Source organism: Eptesicus fuscus, chromosome 10 (genome assembly GCF_027574615.1).
Source record: "Eptesicus fuscus isolate TK198812 chromosome 10, DD_ASM_mEF_20220401, whole genome shotgun sequence".
NCBI classification, from domain to species: Eukaryota; Metazoa; Chordata; class Mammalia; order Chiroptera; family Vespertilionidae; genus Eptesicus; species Eptesicus fuscus.
The window spans coordinates 69,948,615-69,968,964 of NC_072482.1; the positions used below are offsets into that span (position 1 = coordinate 69,948,615).

General features: G+C 38.1%; 1 protein-coding gene across 1 annotated transcript in view; it reads right to left on the reverse strand.

Annotated features, from left to right (window-relative positions):
• Positions 1–19,523, reverse strand: part of ADGRG6 (adhesion G protein-coupled receptor G6) — a 139,611-nt gene extending 120,088 nt beyond the window's left edge. The window contains exons 1-2 of the mRNA XM_028141205.2: positions 19,503–19,523; positions 11,904–12,004 (exon numbers count right to left, since the gene is read on the reverse strand). Coding sequence (XP_027997006.2) covers positions 11,904–12,004; positions 19,503–19,504 — 103 coding nt within the window. The 5' untranslated portion in view covers positions 19,505–19,523. The remainder of the gene's footprint in view (positions 1–11,903; positions 12,005–19,502) is intronic.
• Between the last annotated feature and the right edge of the window lie 827 nt (positions 19,524–20,350).

Sequence of the window (20,350 nt, forward strand, 5' to 3'; positions counted from 1 at the left end):
CTCGGCCCTACTTTGCCAGAAATAGAATCTAAAAGATCCTGCAGACGGTTCAAACCAGGTGTGTTAACGGTCTCCTCCTACTGGAGCCCACAAGGAACAAAGCCCCAGCACCCACTGAGTAGGTATTTCTGACTGTACCAGTAAAAGAATATCTTTGTGAAATTTTACTTCAGAGTCAGCATTAAACTCATGTTACTGATGGATCAAGTTACTCAGAGTCAAGTTAGCAGCGGCATTGATATCGAACCAACTTTTTCATCATTAGTTCAGATGGATCAAAAAATTCCTTGATGCCCTGGTATGTGCAGTTCAAGTTTAAATAAAATCCAACATAGATTTTAATTATTTTAAATATTTTTCAAACGCCACATTTTCCTCTCAAACAATACAGGATCCATTTGTATTTTTAATCTGAAATAGCCCATAACATATTTGCTGATTTCATTTTTAACTAGGGTTACTAAAATTTAAAATACTTTGAAGTAACTATGGTCTTACTTTTGAAAAAAATAGAAAGTTCTTTCATAGCAGGGGAAACAAAATTCCACATGATCAATTTTATTAGATTTCAAATCTAACCATATGAATAACAAAATCGATTTAGTGTATATATTCTGCCCTAAGAGCTAAAAGACATCTATTTTAACAAAGCATGTTAAACTGTATGTTCTGATCCAAACAATTATAATTTGTGCTTACAGCACTAAATTTTTATCTTATATATCTCTGCTTCCCACAAATGGGAGTTTTAAATGTGAATCTGCAAAAATTCACCAGTGCAAGGCGATTTCAAACATAATTATAACAGATATAAAGTACAGTAAAGCCAGGCACACACATGAACAGACAATAAAGATAAATCTTTCAGTTTCACTTCAACCATTTTGAATTATATATCCTAACAACTGTCATATAGAAGTTTTTAAGATATGATAGGAATATTGAAAAGTCTTCCATAGGATAGAAATGGGAAACAGATCCCACCAAGGCAAACCAGGATGCAAATCTGATTTAAATGAGGAATAAAAAGCAAAGAAGTGATAGAAGCTGCTAAGAAGTCAGAGACAGCCAAAAAGTCATTTTGAAGAATATGAAAACCTTGCTGCAAAAAGGGATAGTCTAAAAGTGGACTTAAAAAAGTAAACAGACTAAATTCTAAATCATTAGTCATCTTATTTTGTGACCCAATTTTATCCTAAAACTGTCTATGAAGAACATGTTTTCTTGTCCCCTTAATAACAAATATTATTGCAGCAAATATGTTCCATCTATTAAATTTTTAAAATAAAAACCTTTGGAGAAGCACAGACCACTCAAGAGATCTTTAGAAAACCATAACATAATTGTTTATACACACAAGATGATACACCTAATGCATCCCCAAAATAGAATAATCTATTTTTTTAAGCATGGTGAAGTAATAAATTCAAATGTAGACTACTCTTTCAAGACATTCAGAAATGAAGGGAAAGACAAATGAAATTTTTCCTAGAAGAGGAAAAGCAATTAATAGGGGGGTGGAAATTTTTGGTTAGTTTTGAAAAGAAATGTCTGTTTGTTCTGAACATGTTTGTAGACTTAGCTGGAGAAGGTATAAACCAAGATAAAAAGTTTAAGATACTGGTGATAATGGGGATAAATGTGGGGAAGATCTCCCAAGAGAAAAGGGGGAGGATAGCTGAAAAAAAATTCACAAGGTAATCACGTTTTTATATTTTCAACAAAATACTTATTTTTTTAACTGTACATATTAATAGTGATGAGATTAGTTTGGCACTTAGAAAAACTGTGTTTCCATGAGAAGCTCAGCCCCTGGAATGGAGTAAAAATAAATATACTATTCTGGTTATTTACTCATTTAGAGTGACCACTTTCTTCTTTTGGCACAAATAGTTATTGTAAAATTTTATGAAGTGTCCTCTCAAATAGCTGGTCTTTCACAAAGATAGAAGGATTGACTCACTGGTTTTGAAAACATTAAAAACCAGTTTAGACATTACCTCCTCCATGAAAACTTTTCTGAGAGCTCTTATTACCCCTTGATAAACTTTGCAATTCTATCTGACCATGTATCACCTTGCTTCCTATTTGTCTCATTTTTGTCTCCTGGACACTAAGATCCATGACTTCGCTCTGTATAGGCAGGACTTTGAAAAGAGGCTGATATACATGAAAAAAAACCTGATACACACACAATAATGCTCAAATATTATTACGATATTAATGACGTAGCCTTAGCTTTTAAATGTGTCTAAGAGTAGCAATAACAACTGTATGTTCTCTATGTAAGTCCTTTAGGTACTATAATGCTCTCACAAATGTTTAAGTTGCTTTAATAATATTGGGGGGGAGGCTTTGATTAAGAATACCTAACCCTCAGATCTGCTGGACTTATCCTCCTAAAGAATCCCAAAGTCACAGAAGGAAAGCTGGGAAAGCAAGTTGATTTAGACACTGATCATTTACTGAAAACCTCTTCTGTGTCAGCACAATCCTAGATAGCATCGTATTTGTAAATAGACACCACTTTGAATATAAGAAATGGTTGAATACTATAATGTTATATGTCAAGTATATCTGAATTTTTAAAAAGAAATGGATGCACATTTAGAGATAACTTTATTCTGAAACTAGAGGCCTGGTGCACGGATTCGTGCACCGATGGGGTCCCTCAGCCTGGCCTGCACCCTCTTGCAACCCGGGAACCCTCGGGGGATGTTGGAGAGCTGGTTTCAGCCCAATCCCCCCACAGGCCAGGCCAAGAGACCCCACTGGTGCACGAATCAATGCCATATTTCTGTGCATATATTTAAGGAAAATAATAAGTAAAGGAAGGAACTGTGCATGGGTTTTAAAATCAGTGATTATTATTGTGTTTAAAATCAGTGATTAATATTCTCATTCAGAGTATGCTCTTTTTTTCTCATTTTTACTTTAACAATATTCTTGAAATCTTTGAGCAGGTAAAGAACCTTCTAAAAAGATCCTTCTGTTTGGGGATTTGCAAAAATTGTGAGCATTAGCTCATTCTTGTAGCTTTGCCCAGATCAATAATAGTGATTAGTGTAATTTTTTTTTAATAAAGAGAAAAAAATCTGAATTTTAAGTGCGTTGGCACAATCCATTCCCTGGGCTCTAGTGCAAACACTTTATCTGAACTAGGAACACCAAGCTTGGAGCAGAATATATTAGTAGGAGGCCTCTTTTCTGACTCATAACAGTTGATTTATTAAATAAAATTTTGTAATTTTTTAAAAAGTGTATCATTTCTACACCACAAGTTTAGGATGAAGCTGATTTAGAAATGGCTGTACCCCATTATTTTTTTTTAAGATTTTTAATTGGTATTTAGAGAGAGAAAAAGAGAGAATGGGAGAGAGTGAGAACTATCTCTGTGAGAGCAGCACATTCAATCAGCTGCCTCCTGCACGCTGCCGGGGATGGAGCCTACAACCCATGGGTGCACGGGATGATGCCCAACCAACTGAGCCACACCAGCCAGGTGTGTACCCCAAGATATTTTGACATACAATGTATCATAATTCAAACTATTTTTATGAAAAAGAAGCTTATCTAAAAGTATTAATTGGCTATAAATATTTAATGACTTTTTTTTTTACCATAAAAATATAGTGGCAACGTAATCCATAAAAATATGGTGGCAATGTAGTCCCTGTTGGACTACTTTATTCCTTTTCTAAAAATGTTTTGTTTTCAGAAAATGGTTAAAAAGGTTAATCTGAACTGATGATAGCCACCATCCATATGGTGACAAATGACCTTATATTCTTTTCAGGTGTGTCATCATCTTAGTTCAGTAGAGGGAAAAGGATGGTTTTAATATTGTGGCTTCATGCTCATTGTGAGATTAATATATTTTCTCACCTAACCTCCATACTTTCCTCCCCTGCTGCCCCACCCTGTAAAATATACTTATTCATTAAAACTGAAATAAATTAGCTTTTCCTTCTTTGGGGGGTTCTTTTCCACATTCTTTACTTACTGAATACTATGCTTTTGCAATCTTAGTAAGAATGGTGCCAAAGAGCACATGTTCTACTTGCTGAAAAGAAAAGGAAAATTCCTTAAAGAATTATTTGGAATTGGCAGAAAATTTTGTACCTTCCACAGTCTAGAATCCTCAGGTTTATCTTTTCTAAGAAAGTTACCTGCCTAATCTCTAATTCAGCATAAAAGTTACCTGCTAAAAGTGAAAGGAAATGCACAAAGAAGAAACTTTTAAGGTAAAACTTTTGAGGTAAAATATACACACTATAGCATTCTGTGTATATACAAAACAGACTCTGTAACGCACACACTCACTCTCTGGTTTAACTGTAGGCTGAGGAAGCCTTCAAGAATTTTAGTACAAATTCCTCTTCATTATTAAGATTCCTTTTCTATGTCCTGATTCCAGTGATGAGGAGGAATTTGAAGGACAGCTGGTTTTATTTTGGGGCAACCAATTACTAAGAGAGTCATCTGGAACGTGAAGCACTGACTCAATCGCCCTCTCTCTGCTCTCTGAGGTACTCAGAATAAGTCTGTTACTTCCAAATGACCACTGTTCAAATATCTATAGCTTATTCCTACTGACTTCGCTACTCCGACGTAAATATGCCATTTCTCTCATTTTTTTATTAGGCAGTATTTACTCTGAAAAATCAATATTTTTACGCGAAAGCAACAAGGTGTGGCTGACACAAAGGACATGCGTCCACAGCTGCGGTCCACCCACCCCCAGTGGCTTCACGTAACACAGTGTAGACTGAGAAGCCCTGGAACATTCCTCAGATTGCTCGAGGCCTGTATCACCATGCAGATCCACCTGCCCAGATCAGCTGTTATGAACTCTACCGCTTGACAATCACGCTGGAGATATGTGTGACCTGACCGGTGGAGAGCAGGCCTCTTGGCTGACACCCTCTCTTCCCAACCCCTCCTGGGTATCAGCTTCACCTGTAACCCCCACCATACTGCTTAGTCATTTGAAATTGTCACTGTGGTGTTGTCATCCCTAACCCACTTTTATGTAATTGAGTTGATGACCCTAGTGTAAGATTTCATTTTTATCTACATCAAATTCAGGTCATCTCAAAGGTATATGAATAAAATTATCAGTGAAGATCCCCCAAAGAACCTTTTGTATACAGCTTTCTAGGATTTCTTTATTCAATCGCATTGGCTCATCTAATCTGATGTGCAGAATGGGACAACAGCCTTCAGCTGACAGATTCAGACAAGATAATTTGGAGCACTTGGACCCTGACTGAAAAAAAATTATTATTATTACAATTTTCTGTTAGTCAATCATTATTCTGGCTCTTTTCTCACTTGATAAGAATAGTTTGTATAAGTATATCTTATTTTAACCTTTCAGATACATTTGTTTAGTAATTTTGAGCACACAGTAAGTCTAAAATGGCTAAAACACTTGCAGATTTATGAAAGTACTAGAGACCTGGTGCACAAAATTCGTGCATGGGGGGGGGGGGTTGGGGGGAGTGTACCTCAGCCCAGCCTGCACCCTTTCCAATCTTGGACCCCTCAAGGGATGTCCAACTGCCCGTTTAAACCCGATCCCGGTGGGATCGGGCCTCAACGGGCAGTCAGACATCCCTCTCACAATCCAGGACTGCTGGCTCCCAACTGCTCACCTGCCTGCCTTCCTGATTGCCCCTAACCGCTTCTGCCTGCCAGCCTGATCACCTCCTAACCACTCCCATGCCAGCCTTATTGATGTCTTACTGCTCCCCTGTTAGCCCGTTTGCCCCTAACTCCCCTCCACTGCAGGCCTGGTCACCCCTAACTGCCCTCCCCTGCAGGGTTGATCATCCCCAACTGCCCTCCCTTGCAGGCCTGGTCCCTCCCTACTGCCCTCCCCTGCTGGCCATCTTGTGGTGGCCATCTTGTGTACACATGGGTGCAGGATCTTTGACCACATGGGGGCAGCCATCTTGTGTGTTGGAGTGATGGTCAATCTGCATATTATTCTTTTATTAGATAGGATAATTTTTCTATGTATGCATTTGAAAGCCTTTCAGTCAAATATAAACATATGTACAAAATTATGTCTGACACTTAAGTGCCAATTGTAATGTAATCGATACTACAGAATAACTGCTCATTCTACAAGAGAAAAATGAAGACACAAACAAAAAGAAATACAAGGTTCCTCTTGCCCAATCACTCACCTTCCAGAACTGTGCTGTGCTCTGGGCTAGAAAGCTCAAAGTTCAAGCCACATTGTACTTCCAGAAACATTTCCCCGTTTAGTTATGTATCATAGATATCAGAACAACACTAGGCTTTGAAATAATCTGCTGATATCATCACTTTTCATGAGAGGAGGGAGGGTCCTCCCCGCAGTGCTCATGACTGAGGTTATCTGTGTGGAAACAGGCCCCTGGTTGCCTAGGAATTTGTTGGCTCTTGGCTGGTTGTTTCCCACTCTACTTGAAGTCATAACCTCTGTCTGCTTGAGATATCATCATTCATCTTCAGAGTCATGAAGTGTCATGCTACATAAAAAGAAGTTATTATTTGAAACACCTTTCAGACATTCTTATCAAATGAAGAAAGCCAGAGTAACATTTCGGTGACTAACAGAAAAGTATAATATTCATACACTTTCACAGTCTCTCTGGCCATTCTTTTTAATGTAGCTTCTTTTTTTCAACCAAAGAACTGGATAAAATTTTTTGGGTTTTCCAAAGTATTAAAGTAATACATGCTCATTGTAACAAGGCAAATAATTCAGTTGTATAAAGTTCCACTGCCTTCCTCTTTCTCACTCCAACCTTGAGATAACCCATCTTATGCCCCTGAGATTTTATTTTAACCCATGAGATAACCCACTTTAAAGCCTATTGTGTATCATTCCATGTTTAATTAATATGTTTACACAGTCTTATTCATACATATATTTGCATAACATATCCCAGTTTTGTAATACAACCTATTACAAATCTGGGATAATCTCATGTTGTTCTGCAATTTGTTTTTTAACATTATCATAAACATTTTTGCAGCCAATATACACAATTTGACTGCACTGTTTTGAATGGCTGCACAATATGTCACGCTATTAATGTAAAAAAAAATTATATAACCATTTCCTTGTTGACGAACAATTAGAGTATTTACCAACAGCTTGCTATTACAATGTTACAGTTAAATTACTGGCACATATTTGTCTACAAATGTATTATGTTTTTTAGATGTCTACATGTGGGAGTGATGTCAAAGAGAGTACACATTCTTACTTTTTAAAAAAAAATTCTGCCGCCAAAACCGGTTTGGCTCAGTGGATAGAGCGTCGGCCTGCGGATTCAAGGGTCCCAGGTTCGATTCCGGTCAAGGGCATGTACCTTAGTTGCGAGCACATCCCCAGTAGGGGGTGTGCAAGAGGCAGCTGATCGATGTTTCTAACTCTCTATCCCTCTCTCTTCCTCTCTGTAAAAAATCAATAAAATATATTTAAAAAAAAAAAAAAGAAGAATAAAAAAAATTCTGCCAATTACTTTCCCAAAAGACAGAACCAACAGTGTTAGTGTGTGCCCTTTTCCCAGCAACTTTGATACTATATGTTATCAACCTTTCTAAACATTGTCAAGCTAGGGGGTAAAAAACAATCAGGTTTTGTAATTTGCACTTTCACAAGATCAGCTGAAATATTCATCTGTTATTTTATTGTAGCTCGTATTAAAAGTTATATTCATCACCTGTCAAGAGACACCACATTCTTTTTCTACATTTCTTTTTAAAACCCCAAAGGACATAACCCTTATATACTATTTGCTTTGTAAATGCCCTGTGAAAATAAAAATCTTAAATTACCTACCAGGAGAGTTAACGCCGCAATTCTGTTATATGGATTCAACTATGGATATTATCCGAATTACGCAACAAGATTCTAATTTTTAATCATCTGAACTAAATGTCAATCTTAACCATCAAAAAGGTTTTGCCAACCCTCCAACCTGGCTGTCAAAGTCAAATTAACAACACATTAACAACCAAGAAGGCAAACAAAATCTGCAGACTGTCACAAAGCTTAGTATGGTAGTGATAATGGAGCTCCTTTGAATTGAGGGACAGGAAGGTTTATCTGAGGTGATAGTAATATAGACCTAGGTATCAAAAAGAACCAAGTGTGTGCAGATAAGGAAGAAGAGGGTCCAGAAGGCATGGTCAAGGAATAGAAAGGCCAATGGGTCTAGAAAATAGTGAGGGCAGCCAAAACCGGTTTGGCTCAGTGGATAGAGCATCGGTCTGCGGACTGGGGTGTCCCGGGTTCGATTCCGGTCAAGGGCATGTGCATTGGTTGCGGGCACATCCCCGGTGGGGGGTGTGCAGGAGGCAGCTGGTCGATGTTTCTCTCTCATCGATGTTTCTAGCTCTCTGTCCCTCTCCTTTCCTCTCTGTAAAAAATCAATAAAATACATATATTAAAAAAAAAAAAAAAAAAAAAAAAAAAAAATAATGAGGGCAGGATCGTAGACTGGACTGTGATGATTGAGAGTGGAGCAGATAAGAGATAGAAATCAGGAATCTTGTTTGCACATGTGAAGTTTGAAGACTATTATATATTCAAGTGCACATGAGGTTAAGCAACCCAAGAGGTGACTCCAAGGTCCAGGAAGAGGCCAGGGTTAAAGATACGGGTTTAGCAGACATTGACGTCAAGATGCCATTTAAAGCTACTAGACTCAATAAACTCGCCTAAGGGTCATCCAGAGAAATGAAAAAAGTCAAAGGGTGGATATATAGAGAAATACCATCACAGTTAAGCACTACATGTTCTTGAAAATATAGTGGTGTTACACTATGATTTAAAGATAGGGCTTTGAAAATTAGATCTACCTAAAGCTTTAATATGCAATATTTTAACTATACTGAATTATGAGTAAACACATTAACTGTCACAAAGTATTATTACCTGGTGCATATAAAGTGTTGGCTACTTAAAGAAATTGTTAAAGGAGGTTTACTGTGTGAAACAGTAACTTAAAAACATATTTAAGTACTTTGATTCCTATGACATTGAGAATGAATGCCTCTTTAAATTTTGTACCCTTGGTGCTTTCTTTTCCCTCTCTCCTATTTCCAGCATAGTTGATTCCTTGGAATTAGTCTAAAATACGTTTTATTTCATTTATTCAAGTGACTCAAATAATGAATGTGCATATATCAATTAAAAAGTTGACATCTAAAATAAATATCCCAATATAAAGTTTAAAGACGGCTTGGAAATGTACAAATGCCATGACCTAACAAAAATGAAACTAATTCGGCCCTCCGCTTCTCCTAGTCTACTGTTGAAATGTCCTATCGAGTTTTGATTGTAGCTATTAAGACTGGAAACCATAAAAATCTTAGAAGAATCCATAGACAGCAAAATAGGAGACATTTGTCGTAGCAATATCTTTACCGATACAGCTCCTCGGGCAATGGAAACTAAGGAGAAAATAAATAAATGGGACTACATCAAAATAAAAAGCTTCTGCACAGCAAAAGAAACCATCAACAAAACAAAAAGAAAGCCCACTGCATGGGAGAACATATTTGCCAATGTTATCTCCCATAAGGGTTTAATCTCCAAAATTTACAGGGAACTCATATAACTTAACAAAAGGAAGATAAACAATCCAATCAAAGAATGGGCAAAGGACCTAAATAGATACTTTTCGAAAGAGGACATACAGAAGGCCAAGAGACATATGAAAACATGCTCAAAGTCACTAGTCATCTGAGAGATGCAAATCAAAACGACAATGCAATACCATCTCACACCTGTCAGAATGGCTCTCATCAACAAATCAACAAACGACAAGTGCTGGCGAGGATGCAGAGAATAGGGAACCCTCTTGCACTGCTGGTGGGAATGCAGACTGTGGAGAACAGTATGGCATTTCCTCAAAAAATTAAAAATGGAACTGCCATTTGGCCCAGTAATACCACTTCTAGGAATATATATATATATATAAATAAAAAAAAAAAACAGAAACACCAATCAGAAAGGATATATGCACCCCTATGTTCATAGCAGCACAATTTACAATAGCTAAGATTTGGAAACAGCCTAAGTGCCCATCAGCAGATGAGTGGATTAGAAAACTGTGGTACATCTACACAATGGAATACTAATCTGCTGTAAAAAAAGAAGGAATTCTTACCATTTACAACAGCATGGATAGACCTGGATAGATCTTATTATGCTAAGCGAAATAAGCCAGTCAGAAAAAGATAAATATAACATGGCCTCATTCGTTTGTGGAATATAAAGAACATCATAAACTAATGAACAAAAATAGATACAGAGACAAAGAAGCATTGAACAGACTGTCAAACTTCAGCGGGAAGGCAGGGGAAGGTTGGGGGGGGAGGCGGGTAAGAGATCAACCAAAGGACCTGAATGCATGCATATAAGCATAACCAATGGACACAGACACTGCGGGGGTGGGGGGGGGGGAGAGGTTTGAGGGCATGTGCCAGGGGGTGGGGAGGCCAGGGGGAGGGCAATGGGAGGAAAATGAGACATATGTACTACTATTATACTTTAAACAATAAAAAAAATAAATGAAACTAAACAGACTACAACTAATTTTAAGCTCATAATTTTATATCATGGAATTGGTTCTTGGAGTATCACTTTTGAAAGTTAAAAAATTGCTCAACACTGTGTACATCAGAAAAGTCCAATATACATGTAATTTTCAGATTCCTTTACAAGTTCGTTTCCGCTTTCTGGCAATAAACATAATAGAAAGAACGACTTTGTAATGAAATTGAAACAAAAAAAGCAAAAAAAAAATCACTCAAAGATAAGTTTTGTTTTGAAACCATTAAACAAGTGCCAGGTATTTTCCAAGCAAGCAGCTGAGACTCTTAAAATACCTGATGACTATAAAACAGTACTTATATATTCAATGCAAGTTAAATTTCTTGATCTATAAGTAAGCAATTTTAACAGATAATCTATTTATGTGCTTTACTAGATGTATTATTTATAATAACATACAGATATATTATAATTATAGAATGTATAAAAATCTTGGTTAAATCCAAGCAATAAGTATATAAACTTCATTAATAATGATTTTATTCAAAAGAAAAATATAAACTGAATAAAGCAGTAAAATATGAATAAAATAAAATGAATTAAGAGAAGTGTAGTTTGCTCAGTAACAAAACCAGATAATGAAGAAGCAGTTTACTTTTAAAAACATCATTCACATTCCTCGAGTTCTGACTGGCTCATTTATATAATTAGATGTTTATGGAAAATTTAGCTTTCAACAACAGCTAAAAGAATCTTGCTTCAAATTTCAGAAAAAAAAAGGTAATTGGAAAAATTAGATATTTTAATTCCAAAAATACTGCAAATAACCTTTTAATATAATTTTAACTCAACTAAATAAACTTCCTGGTCTAAAAACTTAATTTCAAATCCCTGTCTCATCCATGGCAATAAAATCAGGACAAATAAAAATAGCAAAGTCTATACTTTCTATAAATAAGTATCTAAAAACTTGAAAAGAGAAAAACTAAGTACTGTATATTTATTCAATAGTAGAAGAACAGCTAGTACATTTTTAATGTCAGACATGTAGCTATCTCATCTCTCAACATGAGCTAGATAAATAAATAAAGCTAAAAGAAATGCAATGATAATTAAAGAAATATACTCATTAAAAAATAAAACAATGATCAAAGTCATATTATCCACACAAAATTCAGAGAGGAATGAGAGAGAATGGGCAAAAAAAAAGCCTTAAGGATAGAAACGGGGTGGGGGGGGAATGACAACAAATAAAGTTGAGGTTACTTAAACAGAGAGTACTCTGAAACTGAAGACAATTCTTAAATCGGGGGCTTCAAAAAGAAAAAGTCTTACTTACCTGAGTGAGGAACACAGACCATAGATAAAGCAAGTAAGAACAAAAGGGAACTTGGCTTCCACTTCCAGTGACAGCTCCACATTCGACCTGAGCGAAACATCCTGCGATGGAAGAAAGCAACAGTCAGGACACTCAGAATTCAATGAAACATTAGGATAATCACAGCAAAAGTAGTAAAAGTATAGGTTTCCCGCAGGAATCACCAAAGAGAAACCTTTTCCAGTCTTGCTTCTAAATAACGGTGATGAACTAATCACCTCCTTTATGCTAATTAGGCAAAAGAAAAAGAAAACCCATTTATTTTACTGGCTACCTGGTGACACCTTCTTTTTTTAGAGAGTATATAATAGGTGATCTCTGCATGAACATGGGGAAATATTCATATAATTAAAAAATAACATTAAAAAATAAAGCAATTTCAGATTCGGAGTTTAGCATCACATGACCATCTAGGTGGCAAGAGGACAATTATATCAACATTCCCCTATAATCTTCCAGAAGTTCAGACTTTAAGAAAATATTTTCATGGTATAACGTCTGCTCCCTCACAAATGGAAACAATGAAAATTAAATTAAATTGCCCCTTAAAAAAAAGCATTGAATCATTACCATCCAAAATGATTAATGTCTTTATCTAGTTATCAATGTATTACAGAAACTAGTAAATGACATTACAGGGAGGGGTGGTGCTTTGAAAACTCTCAAATAATTCTCTGTCTAATGGTCTTGTCTTTAAACTCAAAATTATATTTAATAATGATTTAGACAAGAACAACCATATTATCTTTGCTCAAAATAGTGGTTTGATAGTTTTCATTGATTCAACCCCATCAAAAGAGGCAAATCAGTGAAGGAGCAGCAAGTTTAAAAGTCAGTCATCAAAGGGGACCCTAATGGACTAGTGACAAGAGAGTCACAAAGCAGGAGGATACATAAGTAGTAATAAGAAATCTCCAAATCTTAATTCCCCAAAAAGAGTTAGTTACTTTGGTTGTAAGTGGTAATTGAGAGTCATTTTACTTCTAAAAAGAGGGGCAACTAATAAGATACCTAGGGTCACAGTACAGTTGAGCCTTGAACAACCCAGGAGGGTAGGGGTGCTGCTGACTGTGTAGTCAAAAATACATGCATAACTTATGACTCCCAAAAATCTTAACCACAGTTGTCTCTTAGTAAACTCAAGGGATTCGTTCTAGGACCCTGGAATGATACCAAAATCCACAGATGCTCAAGTTCCTTATATAAACTCGTGTGGAACAATGCATCCAGTCGACCTTATGCACCCTCAGATTCCCAACCTCAGATGAAAAATACTATTTTCTATCTAAGTTGGTTGAATCCTCAGATACCAGAGATACGAAGGACCGATTGTATATATTTATTTTAAAATTGGCATATAAGTGGACCCAAGCAGTTCCAACCCATATTGTTCAAAGGTCAACTGTGATACTTTCTTTACCTGAAGGTGGCTCATCTGTAGAAAATATATATAATACTAAACAGGATACCAGAAAAGTGGAAAGAGAAATAAATACTCAAGCAAAAACAGACATCAAATGATTCTTGCACTTGTCTCAAGCACGCATTTTCAATCTGTATTTTTCAGTTAGAGACCATCTAAGTATCAAAAAGAATATACCCTAGACTCAGATGGACCTGGGTTTGCTACTTATAAACTATGTAGCCCTTGGGAAATTTACCTGACCACCTTGTATCTCCTCTTTTTCATCAGCAAGTTAGGAATAGCAATGGAATTTAATCCATAGAGTTGTTGGATGATTAAGTCAGACCATGTCTTTTAAGGACAGTGACTGACGATCAGTAAGCAGTCAATAAGTATTAGTTATTATTAATACCATCAGCCCAGGCATACTAATATAAATGTGGTTATTCTGTCAATGGTGAAATCAAAAGAAAATACTAAAAATAAGAATGGACAACGGGATTAATACCATAAGCCAACACCAATGAACTGACTTCATGGCCACCTCTGGGATCAGAAATAAAATAAATGATTCATTGGGCCTTGAATACAAAAATTTTAAGTAGTGTCTCATATTCATGCCATGATTTTATATTCACCAAACTAGAATTACCAGCATCATACAGCTCCTAATGGAAATTCTAAACTAAGGAAAAGTTAAGGTCTAAAGATTTTTTTTTGTATGAAAGGTATGTTTTCAAATACATCCACCCAAAATAATTGAAATTAAGAGCAGTGCTACTGCTTATGAGAAGCAAACTAGTAGAGAAAGTCATCATCATAATAATGGATGTGATGGATGTGAACTGTGGACTATCACAGAGTTACATTTCGGAGCTTCTATTTATTGTGTGGTTTGCAAGGCAAAACTCTGAGCCTATTTTGTCTTCCAATTATCCACCAAAAAGAACTAACGTTAGCACGACTTGGCACTTAGTAAGGACTTTAAAAAGGGTAAATGATAAACTTCTGTCACATGGAAAATTCACTCATTTGGATGAATGTGTCCATTTCCCATTGATGCTGGATGAATGAGGTATTTCCCATTCATGCTGAAGATGAATGAATGTGCTTCTAAGACAAAAGCACAATTCTATATCCAAAGAAGTTTAGATCTGAGAGGACCAAAGATGAAGTATAACCTCCTCATTTGAAACTGAAGCCCAGAGCAGACCACTCAAACTTGGCTTGTCAGCCGTACAGATATTAATAGAAGGGAGAATGCCCAAGTGAATACCCGGGAGAACACCCAGCTTCTTAATCTCTGTCACTTGTGACAATTCCCTATCAATATGTGACGTATGGCCCCTTTTCAGTTCAAATGCTCTCTGAACAGGAGTCAGTGAATTACGTGTATTAGCTTGGCAACACTCAAGCTTGTTTATTTCACGTGCTCACACAACTTTCTTCAACTATAAAAGGTTGTGACATTTATGGATTCCATATCCAAACCTGAAGTTGTTTTACAAAAGCTGCCTGCAGCCCTGTCAGACAACCCAGGGCTTGATGCATTCCAGTTCTGAAGACTCCACCACGCTGCACAGAAAACCAACGCAGGACAGGGCAAGTACTTGTAACCAAACATAAACCATATGACACGCCAACTTTCGTCCACTTTACTGTTTACTGAAGAACAGAAACAAATAAATTAAGAATAGAACAGAGGAAGGAAAGCACTGTGAGTCTTCTCAGGGGATCATTTAGCAAAGACACATCCCTGAGATTTAAACAATTTTCTCACAAGAATGGAAAATCCCAAACAGGGTTACTAGGGTTCTAAGTAAAAACTACAAAAAAACATAGTACCATCTGTGTCACTTGGGTTGTGACCTCCAAGTTCTATTGAAGAAAGCAAGGATATTTTTCAGTAGAAGAGAGTCACAGACTTTATAATCTGAAAAGAATCTAAAAATTACACAATAAAACCTATCATTTCACAGGTGAAAGAACAATATAATGATAAACCACTTGACCAAGAAAAAAATCGGTGGTTACAGAGCCAAAAGACCTCTCCTGCCCCCATGTCACCTGACTTCCAACTCACCTGTCATTTTGAAAACCAAACTACCTCGATTGCAAACTCGCTTCTCCTTTTCTATCAGTAAAGGCTACTAAATACAAAATGCTTGAGTCCTATCTCAGGAAGCTTGAAAACTTAACTCTTTCATACGAATTGTTTTAAAGGTGGGTATAACCCTTTGTGGACATGATTTAATCCAAATTCATCACTGAAATAATCTAAAAAAACAACCATCCTTCATCTATTTGCTCCTACTGGCTCCTTTAAACATCACAGTTTAAAGAGAAATTAGTGAATATATATTGAAATTAGTGGAGAAATTGATATGCTACTAGGTCTATTAATATCAGCAATAATTAGAATTAACTTCATTCTCCATGTCCCAAATGAATCTCCATGGCAAACCCTTTCATAAAGGGGTATGAGGAGTAGCATAGAGCATGCCTTAACTTTTCCAGAGTGAAAACAATGGAAATTTGGTTTATTCAAGTCTGCTTCTAATTGTATTTCTTCTTCTGGTTAAAGATCATGTTCCTGAGTCTAAGCAATGAATGAAAAGAAAGGTGCTATTCTATTACTCAAGATTTTTTATTAGTTGGGATCATCATGCTTCAAAAAGGGGGGGAGGATTTATTCTTCAAATCTGTACAAATCTTGACTCTTACTTGAGCTGTAACATGCATAACTGGCTTGTATCATAGGTGAAATTAAAAGGCACCCTTGAGAAATACACACACACACACACACACACACACACACACACACATGAGTACATGCAGTTGTGATATTATGCTAGAGCAAAATGTTACCACTGGGAAAAACTGGGTAAAGGATCTATAGGTATTATTTCTTATAGCTGCATGTGAATCTACAAATATAAAATTTTCAATTAAGAAGTAACCCTAAATCCCTGATGTATGTAACTTACTCTCAGATGTTTTGGAAAGAAAATTATGTGTGTATGTATGTGTGTGTATGTATGTGTGTGTGTGTTTGTGTGTAGAAGGTGGAGGGAAGAAGAGTGAAAGGAAAATGATAAAATAAATGATGTGAATATTTATAATAAGTGATTCTGTGTAAAAAGCATACAGGTGTTCTCTGTACTATTCTTGCAACTTTTCTGTAGATTTTAAATTATTTCTAAATACAGTTAAATACACACCTATGCATTTACACTGAAGTGTATCAATGTTTATCTTATGACACATTCATCGCTATTGAGTAAATCATTGCCAGTTTGATAGAATAAGTGTCTCATTTGAATTTCCTTTATTTGGATTGGCATGTTGAAGTTATTTGTATAGTGTTCTGTTACAATATAAATGGTTTTCTTACTGATTTGTAATTTTTTTTTTTACCAATTCTATACTAAACATATTAAACCTTTGTCATGCTTGCTACAAATACAGTAAACTTGAAGAAAAACGGAATACTTCCATCCTGAGTAATGCCTATAAAGTAAAGTAGGCTAATACTCAGGTGGCCACACTTAAGTTTTATTGGCATTTTTAGTTACAATTGAAATGTCCCTTAAATGCCATCTCCTCAGTATGCATCCAATGTAGATAATGTAATAGTCATCCAATTGGAAATGAACATGGAAAGATACATTTTTTGCCCAAGCATGCCACACACATTGAACAAAGTCTTTTTCTATTTAGTCTAAAATCTAAATTGTATTTAGAAACTTTTAATCAACCCATCATAAATATAAACTCTGGACGAAATGGGCAGTTAAAAAATGGTCAGGTTTAAGGAAGCATTTGTAAGTTTATTTTTAATATATAAACTGATTCTCTTTCAAATCATTATTTCCAGAAATCAGAGTGACGTGTCCAGTTAGGCAGTAAAACTACAAGCTTCTAATATTTCCCATAAGCCAAGAGACAATAGCCTCATTCACCATTCACATTGGAAAAGCACAATGTCATGTAATTTATATAAGCCATAAATGGAACAGTAGCTTCATGCAGCTTGAGACCAATTAATGCAAGTCTTGTTAAACCTACTAAATTCCTTAGGGTATGAGAAACATGCAGTTCCTACAACTCCAAAATATATTTATAAAAGTCCACAATTTCAGGATTTTAGTGTAATGACATATAAATACTCTTTCTCCACAAGTAGTAGGCAGAAAATATAATTAGTTTGTATACTTGAATCTATTAAAATTTAAAAGGGAATATAGTTTGTTTCTCATTTTAACTTTTTTCAAGAAGACAGTAGAATTATTTACATTGGAAAGGGTGGTGTTATTGCCATATGTTTTAACATACTAATATCTAAAAAGAATCAGAGCATCTTAAACCATTCCATGTGAATTATAGACAGCAAAATGGAAAAAAGAAACAGTTATCTGTCAAGAAATGGAAAAACTTTCAGCCAAAACAGCTCAATAAAGAACTCAATCAACATACTAAATTCTATATTTTACGTGATTAAATATTCATGCTTTCACTCTATAATGACATAAGATTTTTTAATCATGTGCAAATTCAAATGGACTACATAACTTCATTTCATAATCAGGACATTTGTCCATTACCTGTTGATCATTTTCACATCTTTTTATTTCAAAATATTGGTACTCATATTTTATTTTTATGTATAACAAGCTTTTCTCCCCCCATAAGATGTACATAACCTAGGAAAGCTAAAAGTAAGCTAGACAAATATCTGCTGTTAAAAAACCTACTATACTTTCAGGAAAAACTGAGGTTTGGAACAAACTCACATTTATTAAAAGTGTGTCACCTTTGTATGAGAACAACTCTTATATGAGACTGTTGGCTGTACCCCAAAATAAATTCAGTGTATACCTTAACGATTCCACTGGCATAAATGAAACCTTAAAGCTCACAGGTGAAGAATGACTTCACATGCAATTTTAATAAAAATAAGTAGTTTCCTTCTAACTGTACTGGCCACTACCAGGAACAGAGCTACAGACTACTAGGCTTGCGGGCATAGCTCTTGCTCCTATTTTAAAAATGTGTACTAGGGGGACTGGGAGGTGAAGGTGCAAAGAAGGGAAAGACTGGGCCTGAGGGGTGTGCTTTTTTGCAGGTAGTAAATGAAAGAGGACATTTAAATGGAAATAAACGAGGATCCAGTAGTCGGGGGAGGCAAGGTGACTATCAATGTCTAGAAACTCTTGTATCTTAGTCCGTGGGAGGGAGAAAAAAAAAGTCTATCAGGGTGTCTGCCCAAGGTTAAATAAAACACCAGGGGTAAAATTACATATTACAAGAAAAAGTAACTTCTGAGTTGGCCACAAAAATAAGCCTGGCTCTTCTGAGAACAACCTTCCTTTTTTTTCCCCTCTCTGGAAGGCCAGGCGGTGCGCGGTGGCCCTTCTGCACGGTGGCTCTGAGGCAGCTCACCACTTAGATGATAATTCCATAGAAACAAACCCTATTATTATAACCTTCTCTTTGCCCTATACCCTCCCCCACACTTCTAAGTCTATACAAGCCCCCCCCCACCACCACCACCACCAGATCCCATCACATAAATGACACATTCCTTAATGACTTTTTAAATCTACAAAGTACAACCAAGAACCTTTTCTGCCCGCTTTTTAAAAACCATTTGAATAACCCAAAGATCCAAGAATAACTCCTCCAGTCCAGGGTGACAATGTGTAAAGTCAACATTTTCTCAGCAGACCAGTACCTTCCAAGCCCCAGGTGTTGATCCAGGAGAGCGCTTTCTTGGCAGAGCAAGGCCCCTGGACGCCCGGAGCCCGGCCTGTTATTCCTTGTTCAGTTTGAATCGAAAACACGCTTTCCCCATTCTTGAAGCCCTGCCCTTTTTTATTATGCTTCACGCCGCCCAAATATGAGGTTTACCTCTCCCTGAAAAAAAAAAAAAAAAAAAGCCACACACACACACACACACACACACACATGTCACAGCTCCGTCTGGCCACACCAGCTCCTTCCTCCAGGGCCTGGGGGCAAACTGAAGACAAACCGGTTTATTTGGTCAATACAGGGGCAGTCCTGACCGAGTCATTTAGCGGAGGGGGGCGGGGTGGGGTGGGGGGTGCCCAGGTAAAGGTATGACGGCATCTGAGACGATGGGTGAGACTTACATGTTGGCATTACTGCGCTGATGTCCCCAAGGGCCGCGCGGTCATCCTCCGGGTCTCCCCCCGGCTCTGCTGCTCCCCAAAGGAGACCCCCGGCGCCGGGGCGCAGCGCGGCGGGCGGACCCTCGCTCACGCTCCTTCGGGAGGGACCATGGGGTGTCCCGCAGCCTCCTCGCCGCGCTCGGGGGCGGCGCCAGGTGGGAGGCAGCGCCGCGGAGTTCAAGTGCGGCTCGCGGCGTCCAGGGGGCGGGCGGAGCGGCAGGTTCCTCTTTGCAGAGAAGTTGAAGGAAAGTTCGGGCGAGGAGGTGGGGGCCGCGGGTGCTGCGCGTCCGGGGCCGGGCCGGGCCGGGTAGGCGGGAGGGAGTGCGTGGGTGGAGGGTCCGACTCGGCCGTCCTCGCCCCCGCGGCGAGGGCAGCACGTGGTCACCCTTGGCGGCTCGCGTTCCCCCCCCCCCTCCTGCGGGCTCGGGGCCGGGCACTCCGCCCGCGCTTCCGGGCGCCCGGGCTGGGCCGCGCCGGGGTCTCAGGTGCGGCTGCCCCGGCGGCGCGCGGCGTCTGGCGGCCCCAGGCTGGGCGCTGGGAGGCCGGGCCGTCCCGCAGGGCAGCTGCCCCACCCAGGATCTCCCGAAAGCGAGACGCCGCGCTCCTGGGCCGGAGAGGCGCTGCCCAGATGGGCGGTGGGGAGAGCGCTGCGGGGGCCGAGTCGGGGTGGGAGAGTGGCTCCGGGCCAGGCTCGGCAGCCTGGCGCGGGAGGGGACGGACCGGTGGTCACCAGAAAGCAGGGAGCCCTGAATCCAGGAGACCCTCCTGGCAAGAAATGAGAAGCTCGGAGCGCAGGCGGCAATGTGGGC